Genomic DNA, 18,941 nt, shown 5'->3' on the forward strand with positions numbered 1-18,941 from the left:
AATTGCTTTTCTCATTCAATTCATATGTAATGGTGCTCCTAAACTCCCTTGGGTTTTTATTAAGAAGGCAAAATCCTTCAGCAATAATTTTAGGACAGCACAGTTTCTGGTGAATCTTCACATAGAGAGAAGTGGTATGAGAAATGCCTCCACACCGTCTTTCATTCCCTCACTTTGCATTGGTAAATGAGTTGTTTGGTTTGGCTCTCCTCCTGCTGCTTCTCTGGACCTTGAAACCCTGTGGACATGGTGGTCTAGGTCAACAGAATCTAGGAAGGTTTTTTTTCTTGATTATCTATCATCAAAAAGTTCAACTAAATCCTACCACAAAGTGTTCCTTATCCTTCTGTAATATACGAAGTACTTGGCAGGACTAGTACTTCATAGACATTTTTTTAAACGCTTAACAATAGTTTCAAAAATTGAGAGCAAGCAGTACTGCAGGGATATAGGAATGGCTTCATATAGCTGTTTTTCCTTCTAATTTTTGTAGGGCTTATTTCAATCATCCCTCAGTATCTGTGGGAGATTGGTTCCAGAAAATACCAAAATTGGTTGGTTCCCTGCAGATACCAAAATCCACAGGTACTCAAGTCCCTTATATAAAATGGTGTAGTATTTACATATAACCTATGCACATCCACCTGTATACTTTAAATCACCTCTAGATTATTTATAATACTTAATGAAATGCAAATGCTATGTTAATAGTTGCCAATGTGTGGCAAATTCAATTCAAGCAAATTTTGCTTTCTGGAACTTTCTGAGTTTTGTTTTTGTTTTTTTAATATTTTCTACCTGCGCTTTGTTGAATCTGTGGATGTGGAACTCGTGGATATGGAGGGCCAACTACATATTTAACTCATTTGTATCAACTGATTGAAACATCCTCCACATCTTTTATTCCTCTGAATAAAACCCTAATTTATGGATTGGGTTTTGGCTTACTGATTTCCAGTAAGAAAAACTTGTGTTTTTCTGTCACATAGCCAACAGCACAGCTGTGACAGCAGATGAGCAGTTCTACAAGGGCAGTCAGCCAGGCTGGGTACCTCAGAGACTCCAGAGAGGACCCCAGGAAGGGTTGCTCACCTTGTCACCCTTTCAGGCAGATGTAGAGCTGCACTCTGTGCCAACAAGAAAGAGGTGCACAAAATTTGTTAGAGCTTCTTAATAGTTTGGGAGTATCTATCGGTTTTGTGAACTCTCCTTAGGTATCTTTACATTGTACATGTTCAATCTTCTCAATCTTACAAAATGAAGGGAGTAAAGATTTCATTTTCTGTTTTCTTATATCTGCTGATTTCCCCTTTCTTTTGTAGCAGCATTATAATAACTAAATAATCCCAACTATTTTTATTGCTTTAGATTAGTAAACAGCCAAGGTATATCCTATGCTAAATTGTTCTCAATTTTATATCTAATTTCCAATTATTACTATCATAAAATATTATTTAACACTCATACTTTATTTTTTAAATGTATGTATATTATATAACACTAATGTATAATATTAATAAGTTATTATTCTTACATGTGATTACCCATATGGTGTTTACACTGTGTATTTAATTAAGTATTCTTAATCTTAAAACTATTGTTTAGTATGTTTTATGTACTATTTTCTTAATTTTAGGTGTACAAGAATTTCCAGAAAACATAAAGTGCTGTAAGTGTTTAACAATTATTGAAGCCAGTGTCAATCCCATTTCTAAGTGAGTATGAGTGATTACATTTTATTTATCTTTATATTTCCATTGGATAATAATGTACCAAGATAAAGGAAACTCGCATAGTAAATGAATTTTAAATGCTGTATTTAAAATTCAGTTTAATAGAATGATGGGAAAGGAATAATCAAATCAGGATAGTTCAATAAAAGATGAGTAAAAGCATTGCTGAGTAACAATGAAGGCCTAATTGACACAAGATGGCATTACTTTGAAGGAAACCATGTCATCATTTTTTGTGGTTCTCAAGCAACATTCCATGGAAGAGCGCCAAAACTAAGAAAACAGTTATTAGTTATGGTCATGCTGGAAAATTAGCATCAAGGTTCTGATGAAAGTTCAAGAGAGTGCAAGTGTATAAGGCGCATGCAAATAGCTGTCATGTGATTCAAGGTGGAAAATGAATTAAGTATGATCAGAAAAAGGGAGTACTGTATTTAGGTACCAGATATCACAGGAAGAGCAAAAAGACAATTTTGTGAGGATAGCCTAATGGAAGACATGGATGGTAAAAATACTGTGATCAGAAATATGCTATTTGTGTGTCATGATCTGTTAGTAGAGAAATGCCAAGGGAAAGTGAAACCCAGCATGTGACCATGTTTCAAATTACGATATGCCATAGTGATAGGGTATATTGTGGAATCAAATAGGTCAAGAAACCATGAAGTGAATGGATTGGGTAAGCCCTGTACCTGAATGTTAAAGTCACTTATCTGTGGAAGTGGATGTAAAATCTAGAAAGTCTATTGAAAGTTGTAGTAATATTTGGAAGTGGATGAAATTAATCAGTGGTAATGAGATAATGAGTTGCAAAGTAAGACTGGCATTTTAATAATACAAAAACTGACAGGATTTGAGCAAAATCCCTCAGTCTTTTGTCCACATGAAGATGGGGAGACTGGGAGAAACTGAAGTTCATAGGAAAGGCATTGAATGAATCTAGTGTTTCCAGAAGAAAACAAAAGGAAGTTCATCAAAGGGAATTTAAAGGGTAAATTTTCACCAATAGGGTTGAGGAGAGGGAGTAATGAGGATGGTTTCTCTATGGATCATGAGAAGAGGATGTAGGTGAAACTAGAAATGAAATAGAATGTAAAAGAATGAGGTAGAAGTTTAGATGAGGCTCTTTACAGTGAATGGTTTGTGAAATAATTTGAGGCCTTTCGTAGAAAGTGTGGAACATCAAGGAATAAACTATGTTTGAATAAACCATATTCTACCTCAAATGTAGAATATGATGAGGGGAAAAAAAGGTGAAAAGTATTCTCCAAAATACTTAGACAAAAATGCAACTTTCTCTGGGCTTCCCTGGTGGCGCAGTGGTTGAGAGTCCGCCTGCCGATGCAGGGGACACGGGTTCGTGCCCCGGTCTGGGAAGATCCCACGTGCCACGGAGCGGCTGGGCCCGTGAGCCATGGCCACTGAGCCTGTGCTCCGGAGCCTGTGCTCCGCAAGGGGAGAGGCCACAGCAGTGAGAGGCCCGCCTACCGCAAAAAAAAAAAAAAAAAAAAAAAAAAAAAAAAAAAAAAAAAAAAAAAAAATGCAACTTTCTCATAAAAGAAATAAATATTGCTAACCTCACAACAGGACTATAGACATGTCCTTGACTTAAGTCATAATCCAGGGCAGATGATGAAATATTTTGATTTCTATCTCTTTCATTCTAATAGCTCATTGTATTTAGGAATCGTGGTCAGGTCTTTGAGCGTGGAAGTCAGATGATAAATTACATATTTAAAAAGCTTAAAATCTATAGTTTTATTGGCTATGCCTCTGAATTCCTTTCATATATTTAACTTTTTAAAAGATAAATGAATATAAATGTTTTCATCAAAAAGTGTCTAACACTAAAAGCAAGTTTGGGAATTCATTTAAAAATTACTCAAAAAAAAGTCAATTTAAATAGTATATTAATTTTAAAGTCAGGGTTGGGTTTTTTTTAAGATATATTGGGTTGGCCAAAAAATTCATTTGGGTTTTTCCCTAAGATGTATGCAAAAACACAAATGAACTTTTTGGCCAACCCAATAATTCACATACAGTAAAATTCACTCTTTTAGGTGTACGGCTCAGTGAATTTTGACAAATGTATATAGTTATGGAATCACCATAATCATCAAGATATAGACTATTTCCTTCATCCCCAAAATTTCCCTCAGCCCAGTCGTCCATTGATCTGATTTCTGTCCCCATGGTTTTGCCTTTTCCAAAATATCATATAAATGGTGTCATACTTTGTGTTTTTTTTCTTAACACAGTGATTTTGAGATTGATCCCTGCCATTTCAAGAATTGGTACTACATTCCCATTTATTTCTAGGTAGAATTCCATTGTATGAATATAACACAATTTGTTTACCTATTCCTCAGTTGATAGGCTTTTAAGTTATTTCCAGTTTGGGGTTATTATGAATAAAGTGGGTATAAACCTTTCTGTACAGGTGTTTGTGTAAGCATCTGTTTTCACTTCTGTTGGGTAAACACCTAGGATTAGTTTCCTCTGTATTATGGTACATGTATGCATAACCTTAAAAGAAATTTCCAAATTGTTTTCCAAAATAACTATTTCACTGTGCATTCCAACCAGCAATCTGAGTTTCCATTGTTCCTCATTATTGTCAGAATTTGGTACTGTCAGGTTTTTTTTTCTATATTAGCCAGTCTAGTAGATATAGTAACTCATTGTCATATCTCACTGTAGTTTTAATTTATAGTTTAATTGTCAAATTAGCATCTTTCCTTGTATTTATTTACAATCTGTATTGCTTCTTTGTTAAAAGTTCAGATTTTTTGTTCATATTTATTGACTTGTATTTTTATTATTGAATTATAAGAATTCTTTATAAATTCTGGCTAAAAATCAGATATTTATTTGGTCTTATGACTTATCTTTTCACTTCCTAAATAGTGACTTTCAAATATAAAAAGATTTTCATTTTCATGAAGCCCTATTTATAATTTTTTTATGGTTTATTCTTCTTGTCCCTGTCTAGATCATTACTAAATTCATAGTCATAAAGATTTTCCCTTATGCTTTCCTCTGGAACTTTTGTAGTTTTGGTTTTACATTTAGGTCTATGATCCATTTAAAGTTGATTTTTGGAAATATATAATGTAAGGTGTGAAGGTTGTGGTTCTCTTTTTTATTTATTTATTGCATATAGATTTCTTTATAAAATTATCTGAGTACCTGTTTTGTAAATCAATTGATCATATGTGTTTGGATCCATTTCTGAATTCTCTATTTTTTATGTTAATCTATATGCCTCTCCTAACACCAGTTTTATACTATCTTAATTACTGTAACTTTGTAGTAATTCACACAGTCAGGGAATGTGAGTCCTTCAACTTTGTTCTTTATCAAAATTATTTGGGGTCTTCTATGACCTTTGCTTTTCCATATAATTTTTATAATCAGCTTTCCAAAAAATATGGAATTTTGATAAGGATTTATTGAATCTGTAGATCAATTTGGGCAGAATTGACATGTCAAAAATATTGAGTATTCCTTTTTCTGAACATAATATATCTCTATACTTATTTGATCTTTTAAAAATTTTTATCAATGTTTTGTAGATTTAAGTTTACAAATATTGTACAAGTTTTGTTCATCTTATTTCAAGTACTTCATGCTTTGGGGACAATTACAAATAATTTTTCTATCATAGAAATATAATTGATTATTGTATATTGACCTTATATCCTGCAACTTTATTAGATTCACTTATTAGTACTAGTAAATACTTTGTAGCTTTGTGGGGGAAAGGATATGATTTTCTGTGTAGACTATCATGTTACCTGTGAATAAAGACAGTTTTCTTTCATCCTTTTCAATCTGTACTTCTTTTATTTATTTATTTAGCCTTATTGTCCTGGTTAGGACCTCCTGTATAATGTTGAATAGAAGAGGTAAAAAGAGATATTATTGCCTTGTTCCCAATCTTAGGGAGAAAGCATTCAGACTTTCACCATTATATATGATTGTTACTTATTTTTTTTTAATACATTCCCTTTATCAGGCTGAGGGAATTTAAAATAATACATTTCTCACTTCCTTTTGAGCTTTTACCAGAAGGGCTGTCAAAGTTTAGATTTCTACTTTCAAACTTTTCAAGAAAATCAAGGCTTTCTCTATGATGCTCTTCAACAATCATGCAATCTCTGACCATTTCCTGGTTCCAAAGCCACTCCACATTTTTAAGGAATTTATTACAGCAGAATCCCAATACCAGATACCAAAATCTGTGTTAGTTTTATAATGCTGTGCAAGAAATTACCACATACTTTGTGGCTTAAAACAACACATATTTACTATCTCTAAGTTTCTGTGGGTCAGAAATCTGGACATGCTCTAGCTGGGTTCCCTGTTTGAGAGTTTCACCAGGCTACCATCAAAGGATCAGTCAAACTGCAGTCTCATCAGGAGGCTCAACTGGAGAGAAATACATTTTCAAGCTCATTCAGGTTGTTGGCAGAATTCATTTTCTTGCTGTTATAAACCTGTGAGCCCCAGTATTTTGCTGGCTGACAGCTAGAGGCCACTTTTGCCTCCTAAAGGCTGATGCAGTTCCCAGCCAGGTGACCCTCTCCATAGACAGTTCACAACATAGCATCTTGTTTCTTCAAGGCCAACAGCAGAGTAGAGTGAGTATCGTAGCAAGATGGAGTCACATAATGTAATATAGTTATGAGAATGACATCATATCCTATTTGCCACATTCCATTGATTAGAAGAAAGTCACAAGTACTACCAATACTCAAGAAGAGAAGATTTTACCAGTGCATGAACTTCTGAAAGCGAAGATTATGTGGTCCGCCTTAGAATCTGCCAAATCTTTGAAATCTGTTTTGCTGAGACTTTTTCCTGTCAATAGACGTTGAATTTTGTCAAAGTTTTTCTTAAAAAAAATATCTATTGACATGATAATATAAATAAACCCTACCTGGTCATGAAGTATTACACTTTTTATAAATTAATGGCTCTGATTTGATAATATTTTATAAGGATTTTCCCATCTATATTCATGAGGCATATTAGTCTGAAATTTTTTTTCCTGTATAGTACTATTCAAGTTGCCTATTTTTTCTTGAGTGATTTCTGGTAGTTTGTGTTTTTTAGGAATATGTACATTTCATATGTTTTCAAACTTATTGGTACCTCATTTTTCATAATTTTTATTAGCCCTTTAATATCTATAATATCTCTAGTGATGCTCTCTGTTTCATTCCTGGTATCAATAATTTTTGTCTTCTTTCTTTTTTTACTTGATCAGTCATACCAGAGATTATCAATTTGCTCTATTAAAAAATAGACTTAGGTTTCATTTACTTTTCTTTATAGCTTTTGTTTATTTTCTTAGATACAAGAAATCTACAAAGTAGTTAATTCATGAAAACCCTAGAATATGAAAATTATAGTTTTATGTGTTAGCGTACTAGTTTTAGTTTTAGATGTGAACTTTATAGTATAGTCTGAGTGCCTTAACCAAGTCACTGGTGAAAATTATTACAATAAAATTGGAAATAACAACTTCTCAGTGAGAAAGTAAGGACCAATATTTATTGAGAACCTAGAATGTCTCAGCCTTTTAGATTATTTCATTTTCATCTTCACGGCAATTATGAAGTAGATAAATATTACCTATGTAACTTTTTACATATGGAAATGCATAAAGATAGTATTTAAATTCCTGGGCTCCTTTTATTATATTTCACAAATCCTCAAGAAACATTTTGATTTTGGTTTAAATTAAAAGATACAATTTGAAAAATCTGAACATTCTTAATGCTCAACAATACGGAAATTGCTAATAAATTATGGTACATCTACTGGATGGTTATAAAGATTATTTATAGGGTGACCATAGGTCTCTGTTTGCTCAAGTCATCCCAGTTTATACCTCTTGATGTGGCATGATTAATAATAGTTCCTTTTTAACACTCCAAAGTGTCCTAGTTTGAATGATAGATTATGTAGTCACTCTGGTTATACAGCAAAATTGAAAGATAATTACAAAATAAAGGGAGAAATCATGATACAAGTTTGCAATGATGTTAAAATAATTAATTGGAAATTAGATCAAAATTAAATACATGAAATGGTAATAATAGTTGTGTTAAGGAGGTGGAATTATGAGCAACATTTTTTTCTCTTTATTTTCTAAATATTCTCTGATAATGTTAGGTAAATTTTATAACTTTAAGGTTATAAATTAAAATGTTTAGATGTAAAATATCTTCCCAATTAGAGTAGGAGATTTTACATTGGCTCCTTAATCAAAACTTATAACACCTGTGTTTTAATTTTGTTTAACTGTTCTAATGGAGGTCAAATGCCTGTAATATGTTTTCATTAAACTTCTAAAGTAAATGCAATTAGAAAAGAAAAATGTTGAAACAAGGATGTCTGCAGTCAATCTTAATCTGCCTATTCCAACAATAAAATTAGCACTGATAAAAGTATTTAAATTAGTATTCTAGTTAATATTGAAAGATCAGAATAAAAACAATACCAAGGAAAAGTAATACAATTGCTCCAGTTTAGTGTATTCTTAATATGGGGTGGGTAATCATTTACCCATTGGAGCAACTCTGGAAGTGGATATTAGTATGATCATTTCATAAAGAAGGAAACTGAGTCTTACAAAGATTAAGTGATCTGTAAAAGTCACAGAGATAAATAATTGAAAGAACTGTGATTCAAACTTAGGTCTTCTGACATCAATGCCCACGTGCTCAAGCACTAAACATTTTAGGTGTCTGATTCTAGTGGGCTTTCTTTATTGCAATTTGAATACGCTAATTAAAAAAAATTTTATTGGAGTATAGTTGATTTACAGTTTGTGTTAGTTTCAGGTGTACAGCAAAGTGAATCAGTTATATATATACATATATCCCCTCTTTTTTTTTTTTTAGATACTTTTCCCATATTGGCCATTACAGAGTATTGAGTAGAGTTCCCTGTGCTGTACAGCAGATTCTTATTAGTTAGCTATTTTATATTTAGTAGTATATATATGTCAATCCCAATCTCCCAATTTATCCCTCCCCCACCTTATCCCCTGGTAACCATAAGTTTGTTTTCTACCTCTGTGACTCTACTTACATTTTGTAAATAAATCCATTTGTATCCATTTTTTTTAGTTTCCACATGTAAGCAATATCATGTGATATTTGTCTTTCTGTGTCTGACATACTTTACTCAGTATGACAATCTCTAGGTCCATCCATGTTGCTGCACATGGCATTATTTTGTTATTTTTTATGGCTGAGTAATATTCCATTGTATATATGTACCACATCTTCTTTATCCATTCCTCTCTTGATGGACATTTAGGTTGCTTCCATGTCCTAGCTATCATAAATAGTGCTGAAATGAACATTGGGGTGCATGTATCTTTTTGAATTCTGGTTTTCTCTGGGTATATGCCCAGTAATGGGATTGCTGGGTCATTGGTAGTTCTATTTTTAGTTTTTTAAGGAACCTCCATACTGTTCTCCATAGTGGTTGTACCAATTTATATTCCCACCAACAGTGTAAGAGTGTTCCCTTTTCTCCACATTTAATTTCAGCCATTAATAAAATGAAAATGTTTCCTCAGAGAGAGAATTACTTACCAGTATATATTTTAAAAAATACTTTGAATTTTTTAATAAATCAGTCAAATGTGGAAAACCACCAGTTACTTTAGGAATGTGAAAACCTTTCATTAGAGTTCCCTTACTTAGTGTAAAATCTTGGATTTCATTGAGTATCTTGGAGGAGGATAAAGACAGCCCATGACTTTCATCTTCATTGAATTTATCTAGCTTGCTAAGGAATATCTTCTTCCTTGCAGGTCTTTGTATATTCCTCTGGATGTTGTGATGTTGACAAGTGGGACCACTGTCACTATTAAAGCTACAAAATCATACCATAAAATTAATAATGAATAAAGTTGAATATCTTTTTAGCAGACCTACTGAATATATATTTTCAAAAATATGTTTTCAAAATACAATACTAGATTATTGCAGAGATTAAAAAAATTCCTTGTCCTCAAAGAATGTATAATTTATTCCAGGAATAAAAAAATTCCCAAAACTTGTATAAAATATAATTGTTATAAGCATTTTGCTAAATCTATGAATATAATGCTGTGGGGAAGGTGAGGAAGAAAGCATTAATTTTGAATCTCAGTGCAGAGTAACCATTCAACAAATTCTTATTTAAGTAAATTGAAATAAATAATATACATGCTATTAAACAAGACATACTGTATAAATATACCCTTTAATTCTACATTTTTAGAAAAGAAAGATTTGATATACAGTGTCAACACATCTTTGTTTATAAGCAGACTGAAAAAAACTATCTTACTTTGTATTCTGGTTTTTTCATATAACTTATTTTTGGCAGTCCAATTTTGCAATTGGAATCTGCCCAGTGTAGTCAATTCTTAAATCCTTAGAGAAGTGTTCTAAGTAAGAGCCAGATTTTCTTACATGATAAACTTTGCCAGAGAAGCAGCCTAAAGAAATATATTTTTTATCAAAAGAAGTAGTACAATGTAATACCATTTAGTGCAGACATGTGTGGAAAAATAGACTAAGGTAAGCTGAGTAGTTCAAACTGTCCCTATAACTAGAAAATTAGTATTTTTTAAGGATTTTTATTTATTAATAGTTACAATGTTAAAATAAATTATTAGATAAAGTTTTATCATTCTCATTTTACACATATTAATCTTCTTTTTTGAAAAGTCATAAATGATTTCTTTTCTCAAATGACTATAGAAACCAAAAGGACATCAAAGTAAGATAGTAGTTAAATTGAATTGTAATCTATTGGACATATGTGCCATTATCATAAAAACTATTTTACTATCAGGATATGAGCTCTAATGTGTTATAGAAAGGAAAAATAGAGAAAAACAAGGATCTACAATAAATTATTTTTAATCTTATAGGATAAAGTTCAAACCTTTGCAACAAGCATTAAGTATCCTATAAATCCTGTCCCCTACTGATATTCTCAGATCTTAATTTCTAATACTCTTATACATAAGGTATTCCTTCTAGAACTCATCTTATCTTTGTCACTCATCTCAGGTGATTACCTCTATGTTATAGAACCACTCACTCCTCCCCTGCCTCCTCTCTCTTTCTTTTCTGTTTTTATGAATCTTACCTCCCTTTGGGAACAAATTTATGGAAACATCCTCTATGAAGCAAGATACAAACAATCCAACTCCAAAATACAAATTGAACCAAGATATTTGTAGCAAAAATAATCCATATAAGATCGACATCTTAAGAGTGTATAAAGAATTCCTACCAAATTGATATACAAATATTAATTGTGTTTAGTTTGGGTTCCCCAGCAGAAAAGTTTAGAAAATAATTCAAGCAATATATTTAGAAAATGATCCAAGAAAATACCAGTTAAGGATACGTTATCAAGCTATTTACTAGTATGGACCACTAGACCTTAATCTTTCTGGGAAACTCTGGGAAACAGTTTAAACACATGTCACAGAGTTGTTAAGCACAATGGGTGAGGGAGCTGAGGTATTTATACTCCTTCTAGTAATTAGCTGAGACCTATTCACAGGGACATTAATCTCCTGTAACCAGCAATATAACTTAAGTAAACTTTTTATTTATTTATTTATTTATTTATTTATTTATTTATTTTTATTAGTTTCTGCTTTATAACAAAGTGAATCAGTCATACATATACATCTGTTCCCACATCCCTTCCCTCTTGCGTCTCCCTCCCTCCCACCCTCCCTATCCCACCCCTCCAGGCGGTCACCAAGTACCGAGCTGCTCTCCCTGTGCTATGCACCTGCTTCCCACTATCTATCTACCTTACGTTTGGTACAGTATATATGTCCATGCCTCTCTTTCTCTTTGTCACAGCTTACACTTCCCCCTCCCCATATCCTCAAGTCCATTCTTTAGTAGGTCTGTGTCTTTATTCCCGTTTTACCCCTAGGTTCTTCATGACATTTTTTTTTCTTAAATTCCATATATATGTGTTAGCATACAGTATTTGTCTTTCTCTTTCTGACTTACTTCACTCTGTATGACAGACTCTAGTTCTATCCACCTCATTACAAATAGCTCAGTTTCGTTTCTTTTTATGGCTGAGTAATATTCCATTGTATATATGTGCCACATCTTCTTTATCCATTCATCCGATGATGGACACTTAGGATGTTTCCATCTCCGGGATATTGTGAATAGAGCTGCAATGAACATTTTGGTACATGTCTCTTTTGGAATTATGATTTTCTCAGGGTATATGCCCAGTAGTGGGATTGCTGGGTCATATGGTAGTTCTATTTTTAGTTTTTTAAGGAACCTCCATACTGTTCTCCATAGTGTCTGTACAAATTCACATTCCCACCAGCAGTGCAAGAGGGTTCCTTTTCTCCACACCCTCTCCAGCATTTCTAGATTTTTTGATGATGGCCATTCTGACTGGTGTGAGATGATATCTCATTTTAGTTTTGATTTGCATTTCTCTAATGAGTAAAGATGTTGAGCATTCTTTCATGTGTTTATTGGCAGTCTGTATATCTTCTTTGGAGAAATGTCTGTTTAGGTCTTCTGCCCATTTTTGGATTGGGTTGTTTGTTTTTTTGATGTTGAGCTGCATGAGCTGTTTATAAATTTTAGAGATTAATCCTTTGTCAGTTGCTTCATTTGCAAATATTTTCTCCCATTCTGAGGGTTATCTTTTGGTCTTGTTTATGGTTTCCTTTGCTGTGCAAAAGCTTTGAAGTTTCATTAGGTCCCATTTGTTTATCTTTGTTTTTATTTCCATTTCTCTAGGAGGTGGGTCCAAAAGGATCTTGCTGTGATTTATGTCATAGAGTGTTCTGCCTATGTTATCCTCTAAGAGTTTGATAGTTTCTGGCCTTACATTTAGGTCTTTAATCCATTTTGAGCTTATTTTTGTGTATGGTGTTAGGGAAAGATCTAATCTCATACTTTTACATGTCCCTGTCCAGTTTTCCCAGCACCACTTATTGAAGAGGCTGTCCTTTCTCCACTGTACATTCCTGCCTCCTTTATCAAAGATAAGTTGACCATATATGTGTGGGTTTATCTCTGGGCTTTCTATCCTGTTCCATTGATCTATCTTTCTGTTATTTTGCCAGTACCACACTGTCTTGATTACTGTAGCTTTGTAATATAGTCTGAAGTCAGGGAGCCTGATTCCTCCAGCTCCGTTTTTCGTTCTCAAGATTGCTTTGTCTATTCGGGGTCTTTGGTTTTTCCAAACAAATTTTGAAATTTTTTGTTCTAGTTCTGTGAAAAATGCCAGTGGTAGTTTGATAGGGATTGCATTGAATCTGTAGATTGCTTTGGGTAGTAGAGTCATTTTCACAATAGATTCTTCCAATCCAGAAGCATGGTATATCTTTCCATCTATTTGTATCATCTTTAATTTCTTTCATCAGTGTCTTATAATTTTCTGCATACAGGTCTTTTGTCTCCTTAGGTAGGTTTATTCCTAGATATTTTATTCTTTTTGTTGCAATGGTAAATGGGAATGTTTTCTTGATTTCACTTTCAGATTTTTCAACATTAGTGTACAGGAATGCCAGAGATTTCTGTGCATTAATTTTGTATCCTGCTACTTTACCAAATTCATTGATTAGCTCTAGTAGTTTTCTGGTAGCATCTTTAGGATTCTCCATGTATAGTATCACGTCATCTGCAAACAGTGACAGCTTTACTTCTTCTTTTCCAATTTGGATTCCTTTTTATCATAAATGGGTGTTGAATTTTGTCAAAAGCTTTCTCTGCATCTATTGAGATGATCATATGGTTTTTCTCCTTCAATTTGTTAATATGGTGTATCACATTGATTGATTTGCATATATTGAAAAATCCTTGCATTCCTGGAATAAACCCCACTTGATCATGGTGTATGATCCTTTTAATGTGCTGTTGGATTCTGTTTGCTAGTATTTTCTTGAGTAGTTTTGCATCTATGTTCATCAGTGATATCGGCCTGTAGTTTTCTTTCTTTGTGACATCCTTGCCTGCTTTTGGTATCAAGGTGATGGTGGCCTCGTAGAATGAGTTTGGGAGTGCTCCTCCCTCTGCTATATTTTAAAAGAGTTTGAGAACGATAGGTGTTAGCTCTTCTCTAAAGGTTTGATAGAATTCGCCTCTGAAGCCATCTGGTCCTGGGCTTTTGTTTGTTGGAAGATTTTTTATCACAGTTTCAATTTCAGTGCTTGTGATTGGTCTATTCATATTTTCTATTTCTTCCTGATTCAGTCTTGGTAGGTTGTGCATTTCTAAGAATTTGTCCATTTCTTCCAGGTTGTCCATTTTATTGGCATAGACTTGCTTGTAGTAATCTCTCATGATATTTTGTATTTCTACTGTGTCAGTTGTTACTTCTCCTCTTTCATTTCTAATTCTATTGATTTGAGTCTTCTCCCTTTTTTTCTTGATGAGTCTGGCTAATGGTTTATCAATCTTTTTTATCTTCTCAAAGAACCAGCTTTTAGTTTTATTGATCTTTGCTATCATTTCCTTCATTTCTTTTTCATTTATTTCTGATCTGATCTTTATGATTTCTTTCATTCTGCTAACTTTGGGGTTTTTTTGTTCTTCTTTCTCTAATTGCTTTAGGTGCAGGGTCAGGTTGTTTACTCGAGATGTTTCCTGTTGCTTAAGGTAGGATTGTATTGCTATAAACTTCCCTCTTAGAACTGCTTTTGCTGCATCCCATAGGATTTGGGTCGTCGTGTCTCCATTGTCATTTGTTTCTAGGTATTTTTTAATTTCCTCTTTGATTTCTTCAGTGATCACCTTGTTATTAAGTATTGTATTCTTTAGCCTCCATCTGTTTGTATTTTTTACAGCTCTTTTCCTGTAATTGATATCTAGTCTCATAGCACAGTGGTCGGAAAAGATACTTGATACAATTTCAATTTTCTTAAATTTACCAAGGCTTGATTTGTGACCCAAGATATGATCTATCCTGGAGAATGTTCCATGAGCACTTGAGAAAAATGTGTATTCTGTTGTTTTTGGATGGAATGTCCTATAAATATCAACTAAGTCCATCTTGTTTAATGTATCATTTAAAGCTTGTGTTTCCTTATTTATTTTCATTTTGGATGATCTGTCCATTGGTGAAAGTGGGGTGTTAAAGTCCCCTACTATGAGTGTGTTACTGTCGATTTCCCCTTTTATGGCTGTTAGTATTTGCCTTATGTATTGAGGTGCTCCTATGTTGGGTGCATAAATATTTACAATTGTTATATCTTCTTCTTGGATCGATCCCTTGATCATTATGTAGTGTCCTTCTTTGTCTCTTCTAGTAGTCTTTATTTTAAAGTCTATTTTGTCTGATATGAGAATTGCTACTCCAGCTTTCTTTTGTTTTCCATTTGCGTGGAATATCTTTTTCCATCCCCTTACTTTCAGTCTGTATGTGTCTCTAGGTCTGAAGTGGGTCTCTTGTAGACAGCATATATATGGGTCTTGTTTTTGTATCCATTCAGCCAATCTGTGTCTTTTGGTGGGAGCATTTATTCCATTTACACTTAAGGTAATTATTGATATGTATGTTCCTATTCCCATTTCCTTAATTGTTTTGGGTTCGTTATTGTAGGTCTTTTCCTTCTGTTGTGTTTCTTGCCTAGAGAAATTCCTTTAGCATTTGTTGTAAAACTGGTTTGGTGGTGCTGAACTCTCTCAGCTTTTGCTTGTCTTTAAATGTTTTAATTTCTCCATCCAATCTGAATGAGATCCTTGCTGGGTAGAGTAATCTTGGTTGCAGGTTTTTCTCCTTCATCACTTTAATTATGTCCTGCCACTCCCTTCTGGCTTGTAGAGTTTCTGCTGAGAGATCAGCTGTTAACCTGATGGGGATTCCCTTGTGTGTTATTTGTTGTTTTTCCCTTGCTGCTTTTAATATGATTTCTTTGTGTTTAATTCTTGACAGCTTGATTAATATGTGTCTTGGCGTATTTCTCCTTGGATTTATTCTGTATGGGACTCTCTGTGCCTCCTGGACTTGATTAACTATTTCCTTTCCCATATTAGGTCAGTTTTCAACTATAATCTCTTCAAATATTTTCTCAGTCCCTTTCTTTTCTCTTCTTCTGGAACCCCTATAATTCGAATGTTGGTGCATTTAATGTTGTCCCAGAGGTCTCTGAGACTGTCCTCTGTTCTTTTCATTCTTTTTTCTTTATTCTGCGCTGCAGCAGTTATTTCCACTATTTTATCTTCCACCTCACTTATCCATTCTTCTGCTTTAATTATTCTGCTATTGATCCCATCTAGAGTATTTTTCATTTCATCTGTTGTGTTTATAATCAATGCTTGATTCATCTTTAGTCCTTTTAGGTCCTTGTTAACTGTTTCTTGCATTTTGTCTATTCTGTTTCCAAGATTTTGGATCTTGGAAATAGAATCTTGGATCATCTTTACTATCATTATTCTGAATTCTTTTTCAGGTAGACTGCCTATTACCTCTTCATTTATTAGGTCTGGTAGGTTTTTATCTTGCTCCTTCACCTGCTGTGTGTTTTTATGTCTTCTGATTTTGCTTATGTTACTGTGTTTGGGGTCTCCTTTTTGCAGGCTGCAGATTCGTAGTTCCCATTGTTTTCGGTGTCTGTCCCCAGTGGCTAACGTCATTTCAGTAGCTTGTGTAGGCTTCCTGGTGGGGGCAACTAGTTCCTGTGTTCTGGTGGTTGAGGCTCGTTCTTGTCTTTCTGGTGGACAGGTCTACGTCTGATGGTGTGTTTTGGGGTGCCTGTGGCCTTATTATGTTTTTAGGCAGCCTCTCTGCTAATGGGTGGGGTTGTGTTCCTGTCTTGCTAGTTGCTTGGCATAGGGTGACCCGAACTGTAGCTTGCTGGTCGTTAACTGAAGCTGTGTGCTGGTGTTGAGATGGAGATCTCTGGGAGATGTTCACCGCTTGATATTATGTGGAGCTGGGAGGTCTCTTGTGGATCCGTGTCCTGAAGTTGGCTCTCCCACTTCAGAGGCACAGCACTGACTCCTGGCTGCAGCACGAAGAGCCTTTCATCTACCCGGCTCAGAATAAAAGGGAGAAAAAGTAGAAAGAAAGAATTAGTTAAAGAAAGAAAGAGAGAAAGAAAGAAGGAAAGAAAGGAAAGAAGAAAGAAAGGAGGGATGGAGGGAGGAAGGAAGGAAAGAAAGAAAGAAAGAAAGGAGGGAGGGAGGGAGGGAGGAAGGGAAGGTAGGAAAAAAGAATGAGAGAAGATAAAGTAAAATAGAATAAAGTATGATAAAATATAGTAGCATTATTAAAATAAAAAAGTAATTAATTAAAAAAAAAAGGATGGATAGAACCTTGGGACAAATGGTGGAAGCAAAGCTATACAGAGAAAATCTCACACAGAAGCATACACATACACATTCACAAAAAGAGAACAGGGGGAAAATATCGTAAATCTTGCTCTCAAAGTCCACCTCCTCAATTTGGGATAATTCGTTGTAAAAAGAGGAAAAGGGGAAAAAATCTTAAATCTTGTCCTCAAAGTCCACCTCCTCAATTTTGGATGATTCGTTGTCTATTCATGTATTCCACAGATGCAAGGTACATCAAGTTGATTGTGGAGCTCTAATCTGCTGCTTCTGAGGCTGCACAGAGAGATTTCCCTGTCTCTTCTTTGTTCTCACAGCTCCCAGGTCTCAGCTTTGGATTTGGCCCCTCCTCTGTGTGTGGGTCGCCGGAGGGCGTCTGTTCTTCGTTCAGACAGGACGGGTTTAAAGGAGCCGCTGATTTGGGGACTCTGGCTCACTCAGGCCGGGGGGGAGTGAGGGGCACGGAGTGCGGGGCGAGCCTGCAGCGGCAGCGGCCGGCGTGATGTTGCACCAGCCCGAGGCACTCCGTGTGCTTTCCCGGGGAAGCCGTCCCTGGATCCCGGGACCCCAGCAGTGGCGGGCTGCACAGGCTCCACGGAAGGGGGGCGTGGACAGTGTCTTGCGCTCACACACAGGCCTCGTGGTGGCGGCAGCAGTAGCCCCAGCGTCCCATGCCCATCTCCAGGGTCCGCGCCTTTAGCCGCGGCTCGCGCCCATCTCTGGAGCTCCTTTAAGCAGAGCTCTTAATCCCCTCTCCTCGCGCACCAGGAAACAAAGAGGGAAGAAAAAGTCTCTTACCTCTTCGGCAGCTCCAGTCTTTTTCCCAGACTCCCTCCGGGCTAGCCGTGGTGCACTAACCCCTTCAAGCTCTTTTCCCGCCGCCCAATATCCGGGCACGGCACAGTCATGGCTGGGCCAGAGGTGCTCAAGGCGCGGGGGCTTAAGTAAACTCTTGTACACCAGAATATATGTTAAAAATAAATAGAACATATAATAGAAATACAAGCAAAAAACTAGAAGCAGCTGTAATGTTCAATTAGATGGAGAATGATAAATAAATAGCGGTATATTCATACAGTGGAATACTGTGTTATGGTGATCAGTCCTCTACATCAAAATGAATGAATTTCATTTAACTAATCAGTGAATTATTTAATAATATGAATTATTAAAAGTCTCTGAAAAATATTCATGGTATGATTTGATTTATATAATGTTTAAATATATGCAAAGCCATGTGACTTTTTTTTCTTTTATTAGGGATTTAAATAGGTGTGGTAAAACTCCTTAAAAAGCAGAAAAGTAAACATCATTCAGGAATTTGTGGAGCAAATAGATGTAGTCAGGGAGGGACACCTAGAGGGTGTTAAAGGTACCGGTTCTATTTATTAAATTATACTGTGGGTACATATATACTCTCTTATTTTTTTTTAACATCTTTATTGGAGTATAACTGCTTTAAAATGGTGTGCTACTTTCTGCTTTATAACCAAGTGAATCAGCTATACATATCCATATATCCCCATATCTCCTCCCTCCTGCATCTCTCTCCCACACTCCCTCCCTATCCCACCCCTCTAGGTGGTCACAAAGCACTGAGCTGATCTCCCTGTGCTATGCGGCTGTTTTCCACTAGCTATCTATTTTACATTTGGTAGTATATATAAGTCCATGCCACTATCTCACTTCGCCCCAGCTTACCCTTCCCCCTCCCTGTGTCCTCAAGTCCATTCTCTATCTTTATTCCTGTCCTAACCCTAAGGTTCTCCAGAAACTTTTTTTTTTTTTTAGATTCCATATATATGTGTTAGCATACGGTATTTGTTTTTCTCTTTCTGACTTACTTCAC

At 35.1% G+C, this 18,941-nt stretch overlaps 1 protein-coding gene across 3 annotated transcripts in view; it reads left to right on the top strand.

Annotated features, from left to right (window-relative positions):
- The window catches only part of LRRC7 (leucine rich repeat containing 7), a gene marked incomplete at both ends in the record, with an annotated part of 384,656 nt that overhangs the window by 114,877 nt on the left and 250,838 nt on the right, over window positions 1-18,941 (top strand). For all 3 annotated transcript variants that reach the window (XM_079697001.1, XM_079697002.1, XM_079697003.1), the window contains one exon: window positions 1,637-1,715. In XM_079697001.1, the coding sequence (XP_079553127.1) occupies window positions 1,637-1,715 (79 nt within the window). The remainder of the gene's footprint in view (window positions 1-1,636; window positions 1,716-18,941) is intronic.

The sequence above is a fragment of the Hyperoodon ampullatus genome (genome assembly GCF_949752795.1).
Source record: "Hyperoodon ampullatus genome assembly, chromosome: 2".
In the NCBI taxonomy this organism is placed as follows: domain Eukaryota; kingdom Metazoa; phylum Chordata; class Mammalia; order Artiodactyla; family Ziphiidae; genus Hyperoodon; species Hyperoodon ampullatus.